At 42.7% G+C, this 25979-nt stretch overlaps 2 protein-coding genes across 3 annotated transcripts in view; both read right to left on the reverse strand.

Annotated features, from left to right (window-relative positions):
- Positions 1–5470, reverse strand: part of arhgap42b (Rho GTPase activating protein 42b) — a 59382-nt gene extending 53912 nt beyond the window's left edge. For both annotated transcript variants that reach the window (XM_076145988.1, XM_076145987.1), the window contains exon 1: positions 5225–5470. In XM_076145988.1, the coding sequence (XP_076002103.1) occupies positions 5225–5378 (154 nt within the window). In that variant the 5' untranslated portion in view covers positions 5379–5470. The remainder of the gene's footprint in view (positions 1–5224) is intronic.
- Positions 5471–23449: 17979 nt separating this feature from the next.
- The window catches only part of cntn5 (contactin 5), a 65881-nt gene continuing 63351 nt past the window's right edge, over positions 23450–25979 (reverse strand). Inside the window, 3 exon segments of the mRNA XM_076146207.1 lie at positions 23450–23516; positions 24966–25059; positions 25597–25765. Coding sequence (XP_076002322.1) covers positions 23450–23516; positions 24966–25059; positions 25597–25765 — 330 coding nt within the window.

Consider the following 25979-nt stretch of genomic DNA (forward strand, 5'->3'; position numbering starts at 1 on the left):
ACAGTCACTAATCGCAGCTGGGTTACGCGGCATAAACACTCTGGCATTATGTCGCCACAATCGGAGCATGTTAGGATGCTGTTTACCCACTTGCTAAGACATTGTAGAATTTATAATAACAAAGCCATGCGTGTCAGCCGTTCATTACTGAATGTATCCCGGGGAGGAAGCATCTCACTCTGGCGCTGGCGAACAGGCGTAGGCAACGGGTGGCGTCAGGGACAGTAAGCCGACATAATAACGGCCTGTCTTCTTGCTACTCGGGCGGCTTTTACCAAGGAGTTGACTGTGACTCACGCATCTACTTAGAATGTCCAGATCTCTTTAATGCTATGTGTGAAGTGAACACTACTACAAAGGCCCTGTGTGACTCACAGTGAAGACACGTAGGCCCTATATAGCAGAGACAAGACCTTGATGCAGGTCAGGGACACGTCATTCACTGACCTGTTACAGCCACGGGGGGAAAGAAGAAGCTGTGTGCTCGCTGTTTTATCATTTCTCTTTATCAAATTATGTATGAAGGGTACCTGCTGCTGCTGCCTAAAGGCTCTCAACATCTTAGTGGCTTCGTGCACCAAAGGCTCATAGTTGGTTTGCAGTGTAGTGAAGAAATACAGAATACTGTTGATGCAAATGCTGGGTTCGGGTTGGGATTTCTAGTTTAATCTACCATTAGAAAATTACAAAGAAGTCAAAGGAAATTACACTAGAAATACCCGGCACCAGTAAAGAGAGCCAAACTAACAATAGCAGGCTGGAGTTTTCTCAGGAGGCTCCTCAAGAGGATCAGAAGAGAGCTGCAGACTGATTTAGGCCGATTTGGAAACAAAATCTATTCGCCCAGTGAGATAAACGGCACAGCGGTTCTCAAACCATTGCTCCTCCATCCAAAGCACGTCACTGCAGAGTTTCCATCTCTCCCTACTCCACCCACACCTGATTAGATACATTCATGGGTTCACTTCATCACCAAAAAGTGCTCCCCTCGTCTCGATTAATCAACGGCACTGGCTTCAACATTCAGTTATTGTGGTTATTGAGTTTGTGACTCAGATTGACTGAAAACATCAAATTACAGGGTTTTTGCCAACCGTTAACGCTTCTAACATGTTTTTCCAAGCCAAAATAACATCTGCTGCCGGGTGGTCATGGATGGAGCTCTATCTGGCAGTGTAGTATACAAAAAATGTTGTAAGAAGATTTAACAACAGCAGCAAGAGCAGGATGGTGAAGAAGTGTTTATTTGAATGCAATACGATAACATTCCTTTGTGTTAAATAATGTAACGGATTCATTTGTCTAACCAATGCGGCTGGACAATGTAACTGAAAAAGAACAACATGTACGCGGCCCCCTGCTACGTCACGCCCCCCTCTCCCCGCCCCCCCACAGCACCCAGGACCTAGAACACGCTATGGAAAACCCTGAACCACAGGGGGCCATAATTACTTGTTAAGTACCCAGTAAATTACAGAGCCGATCCCATATCACATCAAACGGAACAAGCAAGCACACTTACTCTCAAAGCCTCGAGTAAAGTACCGAGCTATGCGCAATTTAATCAGCCAGTCATTCTGAATGTTTACAGCACTGTGATTTGAGAACTATTAGCCACAGATTGGACAGCTGTCAGTTAAGATCCGGCGTTCAGAGAAACTTGACTGTCGAGCACAAAATAGTTTGCTGAAATATGTCGCTAACATATGGCGATACGTAAATCCGCCAACAAATTCCTCCAGAAGCTTTAAAGCGTGCACACAAGGCAGCCGGTGGACACAGCAGCAAATTCCAATGGAGCCTGGCGACCGGCCAAATGCAAGGTAGACAAACTTACCTACCACACTGCAAATTTATTATTTAGCTTGAAGCCGGGGTTGTTGGTACTCCGGTCACAATGGGATAATTAGTGCCTTTAGTCTATTCAATTACTGCGGTCCAACTGTGGGATTAATAAAAGTCAGCGGTTGTTTACGCCAGGTGTGAACAGTAAGTGAACGCAGACATTCAGTGGGAGCTTTATACAGCAGCTGCAGATACGGAGCTAATGTCACCGGCAGCTGGGACAGATTAGCCACACAAACATACAGCAAATAAGTTCTACTTTTATGAGGATTCAGGAATGTTAAAGAATAGATCATCCTCGTCAATATGAGCAGAAACTAAGGCGGTACAAGTGTGGGAAGTTGATTTAGTGGGAACTGACTTCATTTCTTCTCTCGTGTATTTACATGCATGAGGCATGTGTAGTGTAATTGATGATTAAACGATGAATAACTTCCAGGTTCATTATTACGCCATCATTCAAACACGGTGTCGTCAATCTTCATTAAGTTATGCAAGAGTGAGCGTTTCTTGTCTCATCTTTTATCATCAAAATCTGTTAACCTCAATTTAATCATCTTAGAAGCCCAGCAACCTAAACAAAAGAAAAGAAACGCTTCTAAGCACTTTCAAATTCTCTTCCACCTTAGTGTCCGACGTGTCAGACTCATGTTGAACCGCGAGCTTTGCGGGGTGAAGCCGCGGCGTCGCATAAAGGAAGCAGCCAAGTGCAGCTGCAACAATGTAATGTGAGGAAGGATTTTACAGGTAATGTATTAACGTAAAAGTCAACCCCGGCTCAACGGGCTCAGTTCACACACACACACACTGCACATGAGACGACTGATAAATCACGGCACACTAACCAATTCTTAAACATGAGATGAAAACCATTTTATAGAAAAGGGTCCATTAACAGAGGTCTTCCAGTAATGTCCCCACTTCCCACTGATAGTGGGCCATAAAGGGTCATAAACCTCGGTGGCATCCCAAGTTAAGGATCATCAATAATTTACTTCCCGTCTTTTCCCTTCCCGCGCTATCCGTCCCCCCCCCCCCGGAGTCAAAGCTTCCTGAAGAAAAGGCACTAAATTCTTGCTGGCAGAGTTCAGGATTTCTGAGTTGATTGTTTCCAGGTCACAGTTAGACAACAACAGATCTACATTCCTCATTAAGAAACTTTTTATTCAGCAAAACCAGAAACCCGATGGACTCCTGGATGTATAACTTACATTTGCATGGACACAGTAATCTGGTTAAAGTCAATATTGCTTTAAAATCCTCTACATACATAAGTCCCTGAATCCCTCATCAGCCGGAATATTTGCATTTTGACATTTGCAGCCATCTTAATCTTCCATATGTATTCATAATGAGGTCTCCTTCTTTCAACCGTTCTGCTAGTGAGCTAAAAGTAAGTTAAGTTTCATTACATCCAGTCTGACATCGTCCTTAACAAAGAGTTGCAAATTGTTATGAAAACCCCTGACAGTGATTAAAGGAGCAGTTGGTGTGTGTACATGTACATGCCCACTCATAGTCTGACTAATAGCAGCCTGGATCATCTCTCTTAACCAAATTTTGGTCTCAGTCAGACTCCTGCATGCATTTACATGATCATCCAGTCATTTCGCCAGTAATGCAAATCCCTGCCTAACAACTGGACTCCAGTTCGGGCTTTCTTTGGGGGTTTAAATCACTCCTACAGACCTTTAGCACCTTGGTATCGAATATCGTAGCCATGAACTCAAACCATTGAGCACAATGATCCTGCCCTACACTGTAAATCCAAATAGGTACAAAAAGGTTTAGCTGCCGGATGCCGTCTGAGTGAGAAGAAACACTTTAGGTCCAATACTGGCAAAGAACGGTCCAATTAGTAACTCCTGTACAGAGTCCACTGTGGGCAAGAACACTCACAGTAGCTCACTATAATGAGCCGGCTCATAGTTATCTTGAGTGCCTCTTTTTGGGAACCTAAGTGGCTCAACTGGAGAGAGAAGTGATGATGAACGCAAACAAGAGGAAGGAGAAAGAAAGAGAACTTGTGTTTTTAAATCCCTGCCTAACAACCTTGTATTCTTGCGTTTGTCCTATTTTCCTAAGTGATCATTTCATACTGCGTCTTCTGTGTTCCTCCTTTGGTCCCTCTGACATTTCTACCATCAGAAACACTTTGGAAAAAAAACTGCGTCATTGTTTTTGCTTTAAAATGACTGATTGGTCTGCGGTGAGTTGACTTTGTGCCATCCCATAATGATTCTCCACAAACCAAACAGAGTCCATTTGTTGGTTTTCCTACTTCCTCGGACAATGGCTGTGCTTCAGTGCCACAGTCTACTTCACTGCTGGTAACATGTTTGGTCCTGGACAGGAAATGGTACAACTAATGAACGCAAGAGGGGGAATTCAATCTCATTACATAATCCAGTTGGTGTTAAATGTTACATTACAGTGTTGCACAGTAATTTCCCTCGGGATAATAAACTTTCATCTTATCTTATCTTAAAGGGAGGATACATAGAATTGAGAGCTTAGACTGCTCTGGCTGCTGTGAATTGAACAGCGATGCGTGTAGACGTTGGTGTATACGGCTAAAAATACTGATTATAAATATATACAATATTATACATATTTGCTAATTACAGCTTTAACCTAGGACTATGTGCCACTTCGGCCTCATTGCAAGTGACGGCTTAACTGCAGAACGTGAAGGTTGAAATGCAGTTTGAGGCTGAACGAGTAGTAAATTGTAGAGTAGACACAGTATGGGGCAGAAAGTCTGAACTCTCTCCTGGCTCAGAGCAGAACAGGAAGCTGTGTTTTATCGGTACAAAAGGAATCTGGGATTGAACTTCGAGAGGACAATGACCCATGAGAAAGTGCCTGCATCATCATCATCATCATCATCATAGCCATCATCCTCCTGATCTTCATCTACAGTTACATGCAGGGTCATCCTCCATGTCCTCGGCCTGTTAATGGGCTCCATATGTCTGCCTGCCTACGGCCTTAACAAAGCAGGTATGAGAGAGAAGAAACCGGGTCTGCGGTCTCAGGCGAGCCTCAGCCTGCAGACACAGACCGAGACTAACGGCAACACACACGTCCTCCCCTGGGACTCCACACACATACACACACAGACAGACACACACAGGCAGACACACACACAGTTTGTGTTTTACTGAGGCGTTTTAACAGCAATCAACACTTTCAATTTGAGAAACGAAGATCCTTCACCTCCGTGTAAACATCTATTTTCACCATTTAGACTCTAAATAAGCTCTAAACACGAAACTTTGTTTTTGTCCAACTCTCTAAAAATGACGGAAACCGCTGATTTCTGCACCAGCAAACTCGGAAAAAGCACTCAAACTAAACAAAAACTGCGGTAACTTACTCTTGAGCGCAGTGATGAGCATGTTTCCATCCTTTATGAGCTCTTTGATGAACTTATTCGTCCTTTCCAGCTCGATTTCGTGACATTTCAGCCGCTCTCTGAAATCCGGACCGTCCAGGAACGAGTCGCTGAACTCCAGCGTGGGGAGCCCCATGTTTATCCGCCTCTAGCTTCACAAACGCCGCAGTCTTGTGTTCAGTTCATCACGCAGAGCCGGCGACTCCACACAACTTCTCCAACAAAAAACTTTTCCTGCTCCTTTTTCTCCCACTTCCGCTTTTTCTGAGCCCCTTTCCATCCAAACAGCGTCTCCTGACTCCTGCTGGATGCAAACGTTCACCGCATAATTCACATAATTCACATTTGAAGGCGCAGATATATCATCTTTCATCAATTGATAATGTTTAAAATGATAACAAAACAATCAAACATATGTCAGCGCTGGTTCTGTAGCACAGCAGGGCCGGTCCGAGAATTTTGGTGGCCCAGTTTAGAAATGTACGTCTTTCACCAGCTGAATGTTTTTTTCTTTAGACTGCATATAGTAAAGTAGTATAGTTTGTATGTTATTTCATTTCATTTCTTAATTTTTGTTTAAGTTATGCAAGTAGATTTACTTCTCTGCACTCTTATGTAAAGAAGTTATTGTCCAACAAATGCCCCAAACTGGCATTAGTGAGGCTGTGAGACAGGGATCAGAGTTAATACCTCAGTAAATGGAAGTAATTAAACTAGAGTCTAATTGGGGTCTGAGGAATTTGTCAGATTCTCTTCACGCAAGAGGGAAGGATGATACTAATAATAATGATGTCACAGTCCAAAGTCTTACTTTGGAAGGTTTGATACAAAGGCTTTGTCAGCAGTGAGTTTGTATAGATCTCTGTTTGTCCAGTATTAACATAAGAATGACTCCTAATGCTAAGAAGCACATAGTAGAAGCAGTTATACAGCATTAAACAAATCCTTATATTGGAAATGCTTTGCAGCAAACCTCCTCCTCAGTATTTCAGGGTCATAATGCCCTACCTATTATCTGAAATGAGTCAGGGTGGCTCCATGACTCACTGACTATTCCTTGTAGACCCTTTCAGTTGTCATCTACTGTATGTACTCAGTCAAGGCACCTCTGCATTGACAGCGACTTGTGTCCGAAAGATGAGATGAGGTGTAAACTGTTTAACTCCTTAAGTTAATTGAAGAAGCTGTGAGTTGCAGATGTTTCTTCTGATAGGCTCATTGTCCTCATGTCCCCAAAATGGCTCCTTTTTCAGCAGGTGTGAGCTACACATCAGCTACATTGTCACAGAGTTGGAACAACACTGGACATTTTCCTTCAACTTACCTGTCTCCTCCATATGTCATTTCCAGACTTCAGCGTTTATTACTTCACTGTGAATTCACACACTGCAATGAATCATTCAGGATGTGTGATGGTGAAAGTGTAACACTGTGCGCTGTGACAGTTGTCACCTTTTAAAAGGTCATTAAACTAAAATGTGACAAAGCTGACCAGGGAGAACTGGTTTGCCTGGAGATATGTCACCATGGCCGTCCTAATAATGACCCAGCATGCAGCATCATCCATGTGCTGGATTACACCACCACCAAGGGGAAAACAAGGCTTCAGTCATCAGGTAATTTTCTAAAAACAGAGTGCAATATGGTCCAATTGTATACTGCTCGTGGACAAATTATGCAGAAAATCTTATAAAAGACTCGGGGATGAGGGGCGAGCTGTGTAAGGCACGGCTAATTGCAATTTAAAATAGCTGCCTGTAGAGTCTTTGAAGAAAATTTGGTTTAATTAAGACGCCGCTCTGCAGTGAGTAGCGTCCCTGCACTCCAGTCTCATACCAACATTCACACGTTCATATTAGACATGCAAATGTGACTGGGAGGCGAGCTCACATCCTTCTCTGTGGCTGCACCTATGAAGATTCAACTAAGAACCATAAAGAGACTGCGCAGCACACACACACACACACGGACAGACACACACGTACGCACACGCTCGCACAACCTCACAGGGTTCTTGCAGGCACTAAGTGAGTGAGACATCTTTCACATATTGTACACGGGGGCGCAGAAATTAGATATGAGACACACATCCTCCCACGTCCGAAGTCTGATTCTCGCTGCATTAAACAAGGCGACACCGGCCTTTTTGCTACAGGAGAATCAGCAGCTCTCAAAAAGAAAGGGATCTGCTTTCATGACAGGGCCGCCGCCGCTGCTGTTGGACATCCATAATCCAAGGAGAGGACGCATCGATTAGCTTTGCATTGAGCTATGTTGCAAGTCAAGCAACATCTGATTAGATTTCTTCTGACATGGCTGCATCACACAGCGGGGAAGGTTAGTGCATGTGAGAAGATGTCTGGTCTCATCATGGTGCTGTGCCGGTGGGGGGTTGTTACATGCCCACGTCAATTCCAGCTCCCGTGCCATCATTCTACAGTAGCAGCCCTCGGGGGTACAGTTTGTAGCCGCGACACAGCGAGCAGAGAAACGTGATACATTTAGTGGAAACCCTGTTGCTCCCAGTTAATTGCTGTGTGCACTGTGCGGTATAATAGATACAAAAATGGAATAAACTGAAGTGGGTGATTGGGGTGGGGAAAGACGATTACTGTGCCGGGGAGTTCTGGGAAAAAAAAAGAAGACGTTTCCGCTCAATGCTCGGTTCTCAATTTTCCATCTGAAGGTGCAGAGATGATAGAGTTTAAGACATCACGGCTGACATTTGTATTACCCGGCCTGGATGCGGAGAACAGCTCTGACAGAGGAAGATATTTTATATCACAACAGCAGACGAGCGGAAGCTGCTCACTGCACATGCAGGCAGACAGGCAGGCAGGGCGGCTGTGTTAACTGTGAATCTGACTCAAATCAATGCGTCATAAAAGAGGATTAGATAACAAGTCCTCTCACATTGGCAATTACCTGTAAATAATATAAGCTGTTTTCACCAATTAACAATTGACACTGCGGTGCATACGCTTCATTTAAATTGGTATTAAAATAATTGCACAATTTCCGGGCAGCACTCAGCTTAGTTCCAGTGGAGAGCTTTTGAGAGAAGGACCTGTCACAGCGTTCCTCAGCTCCTGATTAATGACCCTAATTTAGCATTGTTGTTTTCTTTTTTTCCTTTTTTTTTTTAATTCAATCAGGCCCTGACATTTCCTATCAGATGAGTCCTTCCTCATTCTTCCGTTGTTTACACCCTGACAGTCCAATCTGCCACGGTTGCAAGTGCCGGGCGCTCATTTTATGACTCCCGTGTCCGCATGACGTTGGCGCGTTTATGCATGATTACCGCCTCTTTACACAAAGAGACGTTGCTAAAGGCACATGGGGGCGACTTTGATTGCTTTTTCCCTGCGTTGAAAAATTGGGCCGGTAAGCTGTTTTAGCTTGAATCGCCGTGGCTGCATTTACTGTAGGTTTACTCTGGTGTCGGGTAAAAGGGGCATCGCTGGAAAAATACGACTGGGGAAAATGCAAGTCAGCGAATCTGAAAGCTCAGTCTGCGTCTGTACCGTTTGACCAGAAGCACTCAAATCCTTTATAGACGCCAAGGTGATAACACAAAGGGAAAGTGTCCATCACAAGGAAAAGTCACGATTCACATCCATGCCTTCAGTCCCAAACCTTAATGTTTTGACGTGTAAATCTAAAGATAAACTCACAGATCTTGACATAACTCAAGGTTGGTAAAGAGTTGCTTGTTTGACTGACTGATGGTAATAGAACACCGACATAAAGCTTCAACTACATCAAGAAACATCAACAGTTAAGATATAATTGTTCTTTCCTGATAGTCTATGTATTTAAAGACCTGTCAATCACTGCAGGTGTAGTAGTGGAAGTTTGTTTAGATTTAGATGAGATAGATTGACACGCCCACCAAGAACAAGGATAGTGAGAGAATGTTTAGAAGACATGAGTGTTTCTCAAGTCTGTGGGCGTTGCCAGTTCAGGCCCGATACAATTGGCCAATCAGAAGAGAGTGGGTTTATGTGCAGGTGCCTTAAAGGGACAGTAGCAGAAATAACATGTTTTCACTCAGTCCTTGTGTACCAAAGGAGAGTAAATGTACTTTGTTACTTCCCTCCTCTGTGTTTGCTCTACAAATCATCTCAGAGAGAAATTTGTACCCAGAAGCAGAAGGCGTTTTGCCTCATTGACCTTCATAATATTGTACCTGTCCAGGAGGACCAGAGGCACAAACTTAAGTCCGGTGATAAATTAAAGAGCTGCTCCGTCGGCTTTGTAAGCAAACAGTCTGTGTGCTTTACCGGGACTTTGGCTTTAATTTGTAGCAGCAGAAATTCAAAGGGCTATCATCCGCAACTCACCCCTGTCCAGAAATATAAACTGCTGTTAAGCAACCATACCAATGAGTTCTGTGATGCATTCGCTGGCCCCCACACTGTGAGGATGTGTCGGTACGTCACGAAGCATTGCAGTGAATGTGAAATGGAGTGAGGAGCTGAAAGTGCGGAGCAGAGAAAAGAGTTTAAGAGCTTTTAGAGTGACCACACTACAGAGAATCTTTTGTTCTTATTTTAAAACCTGATGTAGGCTGCAGGTTACCACTTCAAGAGCAGGCAGCTTCTTTTGAATTCCTCTCAATCTCACAAAAGACAGATTTGATTTTCACTCAAAGGAGAGTATTTCAGTGCTAATATTCTTATGTAAATGAGTCTTTCGTCTTTCTTAGAAAATCATCTTTCTTCTTTTCCATCAGCGTTTAAAACCTAGTTGCTTTGGTGAGACCGATTCTTGCATAAAGTGTTGAACACAATATGGAGCATGTGAGTCATGTTTAACACAAACAGCTAACGTGCGGTGGCAGCAGACAATCTCATTTGATTAATGACATTCAATTGAGTTCAATCACAAGTTGAGTTCAACTTGTGATTGAACTCAACTTTCTCTCCCTGTGTATAAACGTGGAGGCAGGACTTGTTAATGAAGCTCTTTTCCACCTCCAGTGATTTTTCTTGCATAAATGCATTAATTGGATATTTCATTTCATTCTTCCCTCACTTCTCAGAAGGAGACAGATCGCTTTCTGAAAAATGTTTCATTGCTTGGATCTGATTTGTTTTAACTGAAATTTTTAAGAAAATCTGCCCCATGAAATAAGTTATCAATCAATTCATCTTAGCCATCTGGGAGCTAATTCCTACATAGGATCCAGTTTATATTAGAGTCCCAATAGAAAACAACAGATTGCACGTGAGACGTGTCATTTTCTCGGGCAGTTTATTCCATCTGGACACCACATTCTGACGGGACATCCATCTGAGTGCCATTGTGGGTGGAAATGATGCCATCCATGCTTCTCTAGTTCTCTCTCCAGATTTGTGGGAGGATTTGACACGGAGGGGAAAAGGTTTCATAAAGGTTGTTGGTCGTCACAGTGTCTGCGTTGCCGATTGTAGCATGTTGACAATCTGTATTTTTCATCCTAGAAGATGTACACAAACAACGCCCCAAGGCCATGTTGTGTATATGAGTGCAGTGTTAAAGACGAGAATAAACCTGCAGCAGCTTTATTATCAAACTTGTAGCCTTGAGCTAAACTGTTGCTCCTCACTCTCTGACAACACAAACGCCTTCATACTGTTGTTTTCATGTTACAACACTGCTACACCTGAACAATAAACTGAATTTGATGAAGACGTCCCACTCTCAATACATCATGGATGACCAAACATTGCAGCTTTAAATGTTGAAGGTGTTAAGGGACTTTAAAGGTTTTTATTTGACACTGTTTTCATTGACCTGTAGATTAGTATTCTCCAGGCAGAGCTCCCCAAGCAGTTGAGATGCTCTTGAGAGCTCTTCAGATAAATCAGCATTAAGGCCTTTCATCAGAGAGAGAATAACACAGGTTCTCTGTCGCTTCAGGCTCCTGCTCCTTGAATTTGAATGATCATTTCACATTCCTCAAAAAGTTTTCCAATCATTTTCCCTTCTCATGGTCAAATTTAAGGTCCATTAGTTTTATGTCACTGAATTTTCTCCATGTAATATATTTCTTTCGGTGACAGAATCAGGGGGGCAAAGAGATTAACTGCCACGATCCATTCTAAAGCAGAAATCAGGCAAAAATATTCAGACAAAAATTCACAAGGACACCCCAGCAGCGTGAGTTCCCCCAGGCGGAGGAACGCTTCCACTTTTCCCAGCGAGACACAACTGCACAAACTGTAGGGGCCAACTTCTGAAACCAGTCAAAACTAAAACAAAATTCTGAATAAATGTGTGTCAAATAGTGTTAGTGTTCCAAAAGCAATCGATTGACCTTTAAGTAATATAACAAAGACACTTGAAGTCAAACTGGGTGTCAGGGGGTTTATTTCCTGTTTGAGAAACATCAAGGGACTTTGGGAAAGATCGTTTTTTCTTGCAGACGAAGGCTTTCAAGGGAAGACTTAATAACCAGCTTTCAATTGTAAAGGCAGAGAAATACGTACCTTGACTGCTGGTGATTGACTGATAGAAGCATTGTTTTGTTCGAGCTATCCTGATAGCTTTTAGAGAGGTAATTGGAGAGAAAGAAAAAAGTCTTTCTTGGGGGCAGAGAACCCACGCAGCACAGCTCCTACTGCATCTAATGCACTCAAATCAACCTGCAAGGACTCAGTGTGTCAGACTGGTGTATGGAATGATGAGGGACAGGATGCACACTGTAAGGATACAAGGTAAATACTGATTAATGGATTCTTCATAAATGTCTTTACTTCTGAACCATAAATGTTGTCGTCATCAGATGATAGATAATAAAATATGCTGTATTGAAGCGTTGTAGTCTGTAGTTTTCCGTAGCTTACCGTTGCCAGGTTACTGTAGACTATGATTTTCAGACAAACTTTATCGTATTATTATTAAGTAGCACATTTTCTTAGTCTTTTCCGCCCTCTAGTTCATTATAGTACATTTACTGCAATAAAAAGATGGTGTTTTGTAAAGGAATAGTCCTTCTTGTCTGATACAAAAGAGCAAAGACAAAGAGGGCAGGTTTGGGGCAGAGAGCAGAGCAGAGCAGAGCAATCATCTGCAAACACACATAATAACTTGCTGTTGGGACTTCCTGCAGGGATTTACTGCTCTTCCTGCTTATACAAACAATAACAGCAAAACGGGGAAAATTAAGTTTTTTCAGAATTACTGCCAGATCACATTTGCTCATCACATTCGGAGTTACGCTGAGTGCAGCGATTGGTGCTTATGCCCGCTTATTATTATCCTATATTTTCATTACAAACAACGGGACAAACACTTAGAAATAAACCTACCAGTTTACTTTCAAGTGGCAGATGAGGTCAGGACTAATGACTGCCTCGAGCATCTGTAACGACAGCCTCCAAAGTGTCATCCATCTCTTCAGCAGAATGTCCTTACACCAGCACAAAGCTGGTAAATAAGCAACGGCAAGTGGAGGCTGCAGCTGACAGAAGCTCAATAATCCAAGGTCAGGGCATTTAGCAGACAAAGACAAAAGGCTTATCTGACCACTTTCCTTTTGCTTCTCATCACCGGTTATGCCAGTCAAACCAAATGAGTGACAGCCTCCACTTAAAGATTTATGCTAATCCAAAAAGGCTGTGGATCTCTGGCCATGTCTGCTGTTGTTACAATGTCAGACTTTATGAGAATAAGAAAGACAAAAGAAGCACAAACCCGTTTAGATGATGCCTGATTTTACTGCTGATATAGGTTTGATCAACTTTTCTGTTTTCTACTATTTCATACTGAGTGCAGATGTGTGGATGTGTGGGATCGATAGCTCATCTTTGACCTTTGTCTCCATTCACCCTTTCATTAAAATACTTCACCTCTTTTCATTCAGGTGGTTTGTTTCACCGTGAAAGAATCAATATGATTGGACGTGCTGCTTTAGAGAACATCTCACACTTATCAGGCCCTGACATTGGTTAACCTATTAGTCGATGCAGGGAAAATGTATTAACTGGTTTTAATAATCAATCTAGTCCTTTGGCCATTCCGTGACCTCATTACACTAAGCTTAGACAGTAAAGGATGCTTTATGTACATGTGGGGGTATTTTTGTATTTTTATTTAGTATTTAAATAATCGGAAAACTGCATAAATTAAAAAATTAAAAAAATTGTAATTTAAAAATAAAACAACTTTACAGCCTTGTGTCTCAAAATAGGTTTGGAGCAGAGAGAATCATTGACAATCAAGCGGTTAACCTGTGATGTCATTTACTACAAACGGTTAATGAAGTTTGATGCTTAAGATTAATTTTCAAAAAGGAATTGGTAGACTTGTATCTTGATGTACTGCTCTGATCTGTGGGGTGCTGCAGAAGAACAGGAGCCCATGAGCCCATGCCCAAGTGTGACAAATTCCCTTGTCATGAAGCAGCTGATAAACAGTCTGCTCGGTGGTGGGAAGTGACACAGCTCTGTGATACAAGTCAATCAAACTGCTTTATTGAGAAATGATTACTGCAGTATTCCTTCACTCTGGAAAGGAGAGAAGTGTGTACCAGCACAGTTCACTGCAGTTTGTTTAAACAGTGTGATTTCATCCATCGCAAAAAACCTTGTGAAGCGTCGAGGAGCCCCGCCGTCATATTTCAACAACACTTAAATAACATCTTCATCTCAAAATCCGCCCACGACTTGGTTATTCTTCATTTCCATAAGCCACACTCGTTAGAACAAACACGATGCGGCGCTTCATTTCATGTGAAGACACGCTTCTGCCATTTGTGAAAAATGTCACCGTCAAACACTTTGACAGAACTCAAGTTTAACAGCAAATGACGCATTCCAATTTTGTAATTAATTCCATTAACAGTCAAAACTGTTTAGATATTAAAGTTTCAAACTTTCACATCGATCAGAGCCTGATGAGGGCGCCATGTCAGGAGGCATTAATCAGGTTTTGGTTTCTGGGATGCAGAAAAAAAACTAAATGAAAAGACAGATGCATATTGTTTGTTTGAAAGAGCAAACAGATCCTTTGGTCTTTGCTTTTTGATCTCTATGGAGGGAGGAAAAGTCTGAACTAAGCTGACAAATGCACCGCTTTGACTTTAATGCTTAGACTTCACTTTCAGGAGACACACAGCAACATTAACAACCCACTTGAGTCATCGTTTTAGACCACCTGATGATTGTAAGTCCAATATTCAATCCCCCTTGAGCGCTGCTTTGGTCTCCATCAACTCCTGAAAAAAATACATTTTCCTTTACTTTAATGGTGCTCAGCTTTCCTCACCAGCTGCTGGTTTCATTCATCTTTTATTTATGTACAGTGGCTTTTTCAGGCAATCTCTTCTAAAAACAGTTGGGTTTAAGTCAAGGGCGGGAAGAAACACAAAGATAAACCACAACAGAGAACTACAATTATCTCTTTAAAGACCAATGGCAAGAGTGAAACAGTTTACATTTCTGTTCACCTGCATGATTTTGAGACTTAACCAATGGAGACCTTTTTTGTAGAATGATAGACTTTTTATTCAGGCAATTCAGACAAGTTGCAGTGAAACAGGTCCGATCCAATTCTACCAGCATTCTTGAAGTCATCAAATAAGAATTGGAGCCAATTGGCAGTTTGGTCCACACTTTGTGCACCAGCCCACTGAATTATTCAATTTGTTGAATGTTTCTTCTTCCGACAGGCCTGGAAAACATGAACAAGGAAACACATCAACTGTGCTCAACTAATAGCCAGTTGTTTTTTTTTGCTTTTAGATATTTTGTTGTTTTTATCCACAAGGTCGGCTGAAATCTGCACTTTTTGCTGCCGGAACCTTCAACAAAGCGTTCAGTTTCACTTAGTGATCCCCAGTCCCAGTGAAACAGCAGGCAGGCAGAGGGTTCATTGGTCAGCACGCGCTTCATTAGTACGCTTGGCATGAATGATAAAACCAACTTGGGATTCCTACAGGGCCCGTGCTGCTGCTAAGGGCATTTGACATAAAGATAGAAGTTGTTACAAAGTTTTTTCCATCGGTGCCCAGAATGGTTAAGGGTGCATTCAGGGTTTCAGTGTTTTTGTGTGCTTTAGAGTCTCTTGGCATGGTTGAGGTAGTGCTCAACCATCATGAAAGGCCCGGACTTTACTTCACACAACCCAGTTACTTGGTAAATAATTTGTTCGGGTCAATATCTTGCAGACTCAGTCCTCTTCACGCTGAGATGTCTCAGGGACGATGGTGGAGATCACTGGAGCCGCAGCTTACATGTTGAAACAGAAACAAACTAAAGGCGGCGTGTCAGAGTTTTCACAAACGGGCCGATCTGAGGCTTCTAGTGGTCGGCCATTGTTTGAGTCGCTACAAAGACGGCCTTTGTTTGGAAATGCTAAACTGAGATTAGCTCTGGCAGTCGAGCGAGCTACACGGAGCCTCAGTAGAGTGTGTGGTAATCACAGCTGCACTGGATAGTTTGGAAAGCCTGGAACCGCACGACTTTAAATGAAATGTACGGCTCCTCCCAAAGAAGAAGAAGAAGATTATCCTCCAACTGGGTCCAGAAGCTTCAGTGGGGCATTCTGAAGCTCACAGTACAATGATTTTGTGCCAGTTCACAATAAAGTCAACATTGTTACTTTGTGTATTCATTTGTTTATTTGTGTTGGATTAATGATCATTTTGATGTCAAATCATTTCAACCGGAATTGTTTTTCATTCTTCTTCATTCTTCTTCTCATGCTTTAAAGTGATGGTTTGGAGTTTAACACATACACTCGCAGTTTGCTGCATCTACCAATCGCTCAACCAATCAACTCCTTCCCTGCAAATATAAGTGTTAATAGTTAACAGTGATAAGATGAATTCCCAGTTCTTAAAGTGGATAAACGCTCTGGCAGACACAATATGCTCATCTTCTCACGTGCAGGCCCAAATGTGAGCAGCGACGGATCTTTGAATGTGAGAGGAATCTGTTTTACTGTGGGGAGTTAGCATGCTGTGACGTGTGAAGAGGATCGCTCAGACAGCTCACACTATTGCTTGACAGTTTTATGTAATTCTCTCAATATGGACATCTGCTTTGTTTTCCTCTTCTGCCTGTTTGTGGCTTCCTTTAAAAAAAAAAAAGACTCCTTTGCTGTGCCACAACCATAAAGGAGCAGTCTGATATTATGATTCGTCTCCAAGAGTGATCAAGAATCCTTCTCAACTGTACAGACCTGGATGTCCAGTCCGCTGGCAAATGAAGCGCTGCCATCTGTGGCTCATTGGTAATGCAGTTTTCAATTTAATTTGGCTCATGTTTTTGACTGCACTGGAAAATTGGGCAACACACAGCAATTTAGCATCAAGGGAAATACAATCTGCACATGAGGCTTACTGGTCTGGACTCAGGCTAAAGAGCACTTCTCCCGAGAGCAATTTCCTCATTTGAGCTTTAAGTCAATAGGGTCAAACATAGGACATTAATCATACGAGTTAAAAAAGAGAGAAACTCCTCTACATTTCTACACAAAGGGATGTGCCTCTCTGCTCAGCCTATGAGTGTGAGCCCAGTCTCCCAGCCTACAGCTCATTAAATCTGAATTGACTTTCTTTTTCATTTGCCTGTGTTGCAGATCTGTATTCACCTCAGGTGATGAACCTCTTCTGGCAACCAATTACAGGAAAACATTTACATGCACAGCACAATTTAAATGCAGCACCATCTGAGCAGACACGCTCAATCACTCGCTAGTCGCTTTCATTCATCACATTCTTACTTACAGCTGCAATCCTCTTGTAGATTGATTATGTTGAAAGTGCGTATACTCGAGTAGCCACGCTCGGCCAGAGTGAACGTATAGTTTGACTCAGGACTACACTTTGATTTGTTGTGAGGCGTTGAGGATGGGCAACAGTCATACAGGGAGAACAGATTGACAACAGCTTGTGTCGGACATCAGAGGTGAATGATTTAAGCCTTGAGCGTATCGGCAGCCTGTAAGGCATTGAAGTTGGTATCGATTCTACAAGTATCATTGTTGTATCCACCCTTTAGATGTGAAGTTGCCTTCAGGGCAGTTGAGGTTTACACCAACATGACCTGCTCCATCCTGAGATTGCAAAGTGAAGCGATGTGCTCGTTAAAGGGAATGAGGTCCGGATGTGGTGTGGACCTTCCCTCATGACTAATTTAGCCTGATGGTGGCTTTGATTTTTGATTTTTCCTACGGTTTTGCCACAATTTTTTGACGATTTCCAGTCACCAGAACAACTAGATTTGTTATTTGCAATCAAAACCCATCCACACTATGAGAAGCAGTGTGCAGCCACATTGCAGCATGCGTTGACTATTGAACAGCAGACAACAATAAGATCAATCATCCTTTTACAGTACAACTGCACTCCGTCTCCTTGGGAAATCTTGGGAGCTAATTAATATCACAGCATGCGAGTTGAGCCATTGGTCGTTATTCCTCCTTTCTGAAACAGTGATGGGTTTACTAAGTGTGCTGGAGTCGGCTCTACGTTTCAGCATTTGATGGAGTTTGGAAGATAATACATTTTGATTTCACGCACCATGAAACTAAATTGTTCTTCTCTGAATTATTTGAAATGCTCTTACAGAGATTTCCCTACCAATGCATCCCAGTTGTTGAATAGTCTATATTTCAAAGATGTCAGACTGTTGCTGTTTGAGCAAATGTCCATTAAAAAGGCAAAGCTACCGGTACATTCCATTCACACATTCCAGTCATGCCACAAATACACACTTGCTGTTTTGTCACTGAATTTTATTTTCTCACTCATGGAGGTTGAACAAATAAGGAGCTTTTCTGATAACAGAGCAAATTTAAACTTACAGAAGAAGACCTATAAGGAGCAGGGAGATGAAGAGTGCGGCCACTCTATTGTTTTATGACTCAGTTTCACTTTGAAGGAAACCTCACCGTGACTCCTCTGATCCAGGTTTTACTGTGTCCTGCCACCCAGGGAATCTTTAAATCAGGTAATATGTCAGCCCCATGAAAGGTTGGCTGCACCTGGCTTTACTGTAAAGTAGGCAATGAAGCTGTAAAAGGCCAAATGATGAACTGGATGCTCCCTTTCACACCAAGATGCAGAGAAAGGATAAAGCCAGCATTTACCGCTCTCTTATTCCTCAAGCAAAATAAGAGGTTTTTAGCGACAGGTCAGCCAAGTTCAATCCAGGAGAAAGCCATCGCAATAAAGGAGCAGATGAGACTTTGATTCATCTCAAACTAAAAGTTTATTTTCAAAATCCACTTGTTGTTAAGGTCTTATCAATTCATATAAATCTTCTTTTGGATTTTCCCAATATCACATACAATGTCTCAAAGGGCTTTACAGACCCACAACAGGCAAAATCCAACCGCAGCCCAGAACTCTAGAGGTACTGTAGATGCCTTTCCCTTCGTATATGAGGAAAAGGAAGAAACCTTAGACGAGGCAACTCAAAGACATTCCCTCTACTTGAGCAGCCAGGTGGAAAAAAAGAATAGCAGTATCAATCTCTGCTTCTTTGAGTCTGAGATAAGTATTTCAGTTTTATCAACATTTAGGAGCTGGAAGATTCTTTGTCATGCAGGCGTTGGCAGGACTCAAGGTTGGAGAGCTGTGAATTAATTGAATTGAATCCTTATCAGAATGGAAACCTATTACAAACTATAAATCAGATTTCCAAAAGCATGTAAATTAAGAAGACTATTGGGCCCAGCACAGAACCCTGTTGAATGCCAGACTTTGCCAGGTAGAAAGGATTTTGTAGAAATTGATTATAATACACATTTAATTTATGTTCATTGTTTGCATCAGAAAACAAAAACCTGGTAGCAATATTGGCTATTTTTTTAAAGCGCCACCACAAGGCCAGATTTGAGCTCCCATAAATAACCGCCATGCTATCTTCCTGGTACAATACTACTTGTGACAGGGAAGGCTAACCGGAGAGATTATAAGGTCTTGGCTGAGGATTGCACTGAGCTGAGTGGTTTCTTGCTTTGACCTTTTAAGCAATGCATTTCTCCTCCTATATACATCTTACCTAGATTAGTCCCAGATTTACCCAGCCATGCTATTCGATATCCCTCACAATTGGTTTGCAGAGAGGTAGCTTCAGATTTAAGCCCTACCTTCCCCGATCTGCAGGGATTTGGCCGCAATGCAAGATCTGTACAAATAAATGAGTCCTGGTAATTCTTAGTTGCTGAAGGGTTTTACACCTCCAGGGTAAATTCCCCTATGCTGTGGCAATATTAGACACTTTCACATCAGGGCATTTTGTATAACATTCCCTTTCTCCGACATTTCACTCCCGCTCAACTGCCCGGTCTGACACTGACATTCTACAGCAAGTATCATCGTCAACATGTCGGATGTCTTCCTGTCACTTTATGATGCTGATGCGTGTCAAACACAAGTAGGTCAGCGCTTCAGTCACATGAAATAAAACATGAAATAGAAATTCATCATCAGTGCCCCTAGAGACTTGGGCTGTTTGATTGATAACTGATAATGTGAGGACTTAGTATGACTGAGAGCAGACTGCAGTTATTTTTAAAATCACAGTCTGTTAGAGAGGTTTGAAATGGTGGCACTGACGGCACCAAACAGAAGACAAGAAACAAAAGAGGAACACACCGGAGCAGCAAATCCACACAGGAGGGGAAACACAATGAGAGGAGAGTTGAATGGATGAGGTAAAGCAAATGAGCAAAAAACATAACTTAAGGAACAAGATAAGACATCACAAGGTTCTGTTTGTCCTACAATTTTGAGTAAATTGTCACAAAATGAGTTAATTTCTTTTGGAGTTAATTGTCTAAATGCAGAAAGTTTTGTCAAAGAAAACCTCATTTGCTATATTTTGCTGCCAAAGTTGAGTGGCCATAGCACAAAGTCCTCAATGTCATCTTCTGTCAAATATGGTGCCCTTGCTTCTTATGCCAAACAATGAAACATCATTTCACTGAGGTATGAACTCTCCGGGTGCTTCCTACTTTATTTGTTACTTTCTTTCTTTCACTATAATCACATTGGAACACAATATCCTTGCAGTGCTTTTGTGAAGCTTGTAGCCTCACAAGTTAATTCATCTCCACATTACTGTAATTGGTACTGCTACTTTATTAGATAGTGTTAGATCTTCATATATTTGAAGGCAGCGTACAGTTTGTATGTATTTTTCCACTTTAAACCTTCTGTAAGTAAATTCCAGAGCGCTTTTTGTTATCTCTGTTGCCTTTTGCCCTTGTGTGTTGTATTTGTTTGTACCATTATTATGTTTCAGTGTCAAACCTCGGGTGTACAAAAGCACAAAGAACTGAACTACATGGGGTGCAACGTTTAAAAACAGGATTTGTCTTTGTCCTCTGAGATTTACTCTTAAATATTCTTCCCTAATGAGGAATCTCAGCAGGGCACTTTTACTTTTAATTTGTTGCGAGGTAGTGATAAGAGTTGATCAAATTAGATGCTGTTTTTTTTAAGAACTTTCTCTCTAATAGTCGACCATCTGCCTCGCACAGCAACAGTGTTTGTTTAGAAAATTATGATCAAATTATGCAAATATTGGGGCACTAGTTGAGTCCATAATGTAGTATTGCAGTTTATAAACATGTTCATGGAGATTGCTGACATATTTTGACTTTTGGGCTGTAAAAAAGGAAATCACCCTGAAATGTAAATGAGCTGATTACAGCCAAACACACACACTCACGTCATCCTGTCTGCTCAACGATGAAAAATGCTCTTGCAAAGTTGGCAGTTGAGAACAATCAATAAACCATTAAGGAGCAATTAAATGTGTAAAATCAACAATACTTTAAGATGATTAAGAGGTTCTGCTAGCAGCCCTAAACAATTACACTCTTCATTAGACCCCACAATATGCAAGAAATGAACAATATCATTACAACTCTTCTGTCCCGAAAATGTAGATTTGATCCTGAGAGACAACAACACAGACTCGTTACAATCAAGCCGTTATGGGAGTGATCAGCACAAAAAAAAGGTGAATTTAGTGCTAATTTGGAAAATCTAAATGAGAAAGAGCTGAGTCAACGGCAATCCTCCAAAGTCCAAATGCGTTGGGCTCATCCTCAGGGGAGCGCAGCAATCTACCCGGGCTGTCACCTCATTTGATCTGAGAAGACATGTTGGACCTGTAGGGGTGTTGGAGGAGAGAGTGGGGAAGCTACCAACATTTTAAAATTAGGTTAATCCTCTGGGGATCATGAAGAGCGACAACAAATGTCATGTGAGAAAGGTGACAGGACAGTGCAGCTGCTTCTGAAGGTCACAAGGCTTCAAACTTCAATTAAACCTCAATAATTACTGGACGGCTGCTGTACACAATGCTGGATGCCGATTCTCTCTGCAGAGCCACTCCTTTAATCCTCCGGTTCATCGTCTTCATCAGAACATGGCACGCTTCCTTAATTCAAATTCTCTCCCAGCGCTGCCACAGCCAGAAGGGACCGACATGCTGGAAATCTAAACATCACAGAAATCTCCTGCAAAAAAAACACACAAATTAGCGAGCTGCATCATTAGCAGTTATCCTTCTACACTAATTTACGGAAATATACAGAATGTTATATAGAATCATCCAACACATACTTTTAATTACACAATTGGGCTATTAAGCAGGCATACATCGGCTGGAAATGGATGAAGAACACTTAATTAAAGCTTATTGAGAAAAATTGAATTATGGTGAAATCACAATTACGATTTGCATTTCAAATGACACACGAGCATGGGAAAAGCCCACACACACACACAGACACACACGCACACACACGATTGCTCGACACCACCATCTTACTACCATTTTGAGGAACAATTATTTTGATTAAATCTTCCTCCTCCATGTATGAAATTCCCTGATGAGCAAAGCGTTTCACATTCCACAACTCCATAATACTATTTGGCAATTCCATAAATTGCAAAATAGTGTGAGTTGAGCGGGGGAGGGGGGTTGTTAATGCAACTCAGGCTGCAGACAATAAGAATCAAATACAAAGCAGAAGCTGCAGGGAAAGCTTCAGCTCTTACTGTAGATCCGGTGCAGTGAGTTGCAGGCGGTTGGAGAGTTCTACTGCTGCGGTAATTTCACGATGAGTGCTAAACTCTGACCTGCATGAAAAGCAAATTCACAGCTCAGCTCTCAATCACAGACAAATCCTGCAACAACTCTGCCAATGAGACGATTTTATACTTGACTGTTTAAGTTTTACAAGGCTAAAGGACATTTGGGAACGGTTAGAGACAGAAGTAGGATCAACTGATACTTCTCTGGGATCTGCTGTGTGGATAGAGATTTCGTTTTAGTTTGAGCCAGGAAAGGAGCACGATTTCTGATATCCTAGAAACGAAAACAACACGTTTTATTTGTATAATCTAGGACTGAAAATGCCTCTCCAACATTGAAGTGGAGGTTGAGGCTCTGTTGGCAGCAGCCACCAACCAAACAAGAACGCTGCTGACGCCTGCAGCTCCGGGGCACGATGTGTGTTGACACGTATGAGAGAAAGAGAGATACCTGAGAGAAGGTTTTGGCAAAATGGAGCTGCTGACTTATAATATTTAAACATGCACAGTTTGGATTCATGTCTGTCATCATGCAGTAAATATATTGAGTTACTTCCTCATTCCATGGAATTTGATCGAAGGTTGGCAACGTTTCCAACAACATGACACAGCAGTAAACTGACATTTCATTGAGGCGGAGGAATTTGGCCATATAACAGATACTGTAACTAAAAGCTGTATCCAAATTCACAGACGCACACACACACAGACTCTCAAACACACACACTGACATTAACCTAGGGGGAGTTCATGTTTTAATTGCTGACACTATAGCTTCTGGCGCTCTGAACAAAATGGGTTCCTTTGCAGGATACATAATCCATTATAATAAATCAGATGCGGCAACACAGACAGGTGCTGCATGAATAATTAAAGGTCGGTACATTAGCACTTGTGTGGCGGTACTGTACGTGTGTGAGCCAGTCTAAAAGCACTGCAAAACCCCTCCATCCACATTAAACAGTTTAGTGTTTTGCATTACAGACAGAAATGATGTGCAACCTGGAAGAAGAAAAAAAGAGCTGACCAACCTCCCAGCATCCCGTCCTCCCCCCTCTGAATTAACCAAAACCGGTCTAAAAGAAGACGAGCCTCCACGGGAGAGAAAGAGCCGGGAGCGGTGTTTGTCCTCCATCCTGCTGTGTGGTCCTATCTCTCTCCTAGCCTCGTCTGAACCTGTGCGGGTGAGCCAGGTTAGACCGAGCCTGTAATGGAGAGTCCAGGGAGCTGGAGGCAGGAGAAGAAGCGAAAGGTCTGCACAAGCAAGGAGGCTTTAAGACTCTTCCACTGGGTACAGATCTCCATTCTTACATTAATTACACTTGAGGCGAATTCATTTGGATTTCTGCCCGGCAAGAGATAAGCTTTTACTGCGAAGAGAGGGAGAGGGAGAGAGAGGGAGAGAGAGAGAGAGAGAGAGAGAGAGAGAGAGAGAGAGAGAGAGAGAGAGAGAGAGAGAGAGAGAGAGAGAGAGAGAGGGAGAGGGGGAGAGAGAGAGAGAGAGAGAGAGAGAGAGAGAGAGAGAGAGAGAGAGAGAGGGAGAGGGAGAGAGGGAGGATGCCGGCCTGTTTGCCTCTGCAGTGATTGTTTTATCACAGAAAGTTTTATGGCCTCTAATGTCATCTGTGCAGAATCCCATTAGGCTTCTCCCCCATATAACACAGGGAGGAACACCTGCTCAAAGTGCTGATAGACCAGCGACTTCCTCCAATAATTATAAATCCAATACAGGACTAAAGTTAAAAATACATCACTTTTAATTAAAGGCGCTCAACGTGGTAAATCCTCCTCATTTGCCTGTCTTGTGTTTAATTCTACAAGTTCAAAAGCTATACAAATTACAAACACCAAGCCTTTAAAAAATATACATATCACATTTATTGGTACTGACACCAGGAGTGCGTACAGAGTGGTCTTTGTCTAATGATGTGTTTGGGCACTACAGTAAGTACCTGCCTTCTACTGCCATACATCCAACAGTCCACAGATCACCAAGCGTTGCTTTACCGCTACCAAATAACTGAAACTTTGACGTTGCTGACACACACCACTGTTGTTTTTTGTCTCTAAAGGTAACACAATGTACAAAAAAGCAAGTCTGGAAATAGTAAGATTCTTGGTACCATAAAAAACTTTTTTTTTCTTTCAATGTGTGAATAAGAAAACAATGCACTTATCTCTACTGAGCTTCTGCTGCATTGCTTGTTAGGCAGCCAAGGGGTAAATTGATGCAGATAAGTAATCAAAAGAAGCAGGCCGGCTGATCCCTGTATTACTACCACAGCAGCTTTCGAGGAATTGTTCACGCTCTGTCAAGCCCCAGAGCTGTGGGAGCCGTCTGGTAGTGGTTAGACGCCAGTCAATGAGGAAACGCGGGATGTTAAAGTAAACGAATGAAACAAATCTTTCCACACAATGTACACTACGGTACGACACTACAGCGATGCCGGGGAAAGAACTGTGCAAATCAAACATGTCAGGAACTGGAGGGACAGGGGGGAACTGAAACCATGACGTGAGAAAAGCCGCAGGTTTCTCTGGCGGCCCCCTTCGGCGCCTCCTCGGGCCCCTTTGGGATGGTTATAAGGCCAAAGCAAGCAGACAGTCTGGAGGAAGAAGGGAGCAGAAGACTGGCGACTCCCTCCGTGGACATGTCGATGGGCACGCCGGCCTCACCAGGGAGCTGAAGGCACCAGAAGGAGCAGGAGCGACGCTGCCCATGTTAGACTGGATGGCAGCACTGAGCATTGGTCGCTTTTCGCTCGGACACCTAGGAGAAGGGGAGACGGCGGCGGAGGAAAATCAGTGTTCAGCCAATACAAATGAATAAATTGTGGCTAAATTAAACGGCACGGCTGCATTCATTTTATAACGCTGAATGCAACTATTGATTCTGGCGACGTGCGGGGCGAAGGGGAGACAAACAAAAGCCTTTTTACTCCAAAGAAAAAAAGGAGTCGGGTGAATGAAAAAGAGAGGAGAGGAAAAACAAAACAGTCCATTTCCTCGCCCTGGAAAGATCGGCGGTCAAGTCACAGGCAAGACCAAGACTGCGAACTTTGCCTCGGCCCCGTTTCTTGGGAGTTAATTGGCTGCGCGTGAGTGGGAACGTTTGTGTGGGTAAGGTAATTAAAGCAGTATTAGCCAAAGAAAACTTGGCTCACACACACCAGCTGGGCCGCTCAATTAAGAGCACAACATGAGGCAGCGACAAAGGGACGACGCTCTCTGCATAGAGATGCCGTCGCAGAGGTCAGAGTGCGGCGTGAGCGGCCGGGAGGAGAGGCAACAAACTCCTCCAGCTTACCCGAGGAGGTGACAACTCGGACTTGGGAGGTGACCGCTCCCTCGCCACCTTCGCTGAGCGCCCGCACCTCAATGATGTAGGTGCCTCCTTCTGGCAGTGAGAGCATGGTGGAAGGGTTAATGGTTCTAGTCACCTGGCTGTGGCCTCTTCCTTCCTGTCTGAGCAGCACCTGCAGGACACACACACACACACACACAAGCCCATTTCAGGTATACAGTTAGTTATGAATAGCTTTAGATGGAATTTACGGGCAGGATGGAAAATGTCCAAGGAATAAGCCGTCATATTTTGGCAGCGGTCAGCCCTGAAGGTATCGCTATAGCAACCACTGCTATGTGCTCGTTGGATACCATTCTTATATGTTTTAACCTGAAATAGCTTTT

This window comes from Genypterus blacodes, unplaced genomic scaffold, assembly GCF_046128005.1.
Source record: "Genypterus blacodes isolate CSIRO-AG114 ecotype Tasmania unplaced genomic scaffold, CSIRO-AGI_Gbla_v1 ptg000032l_1, whole genome shotgun sequence".
NCBI lineage: Eukaryota > Metazoa > Chordata > Actinopteri > Ophidiiformes > Ophidiidae > Genypterus > Genypterus blacodes.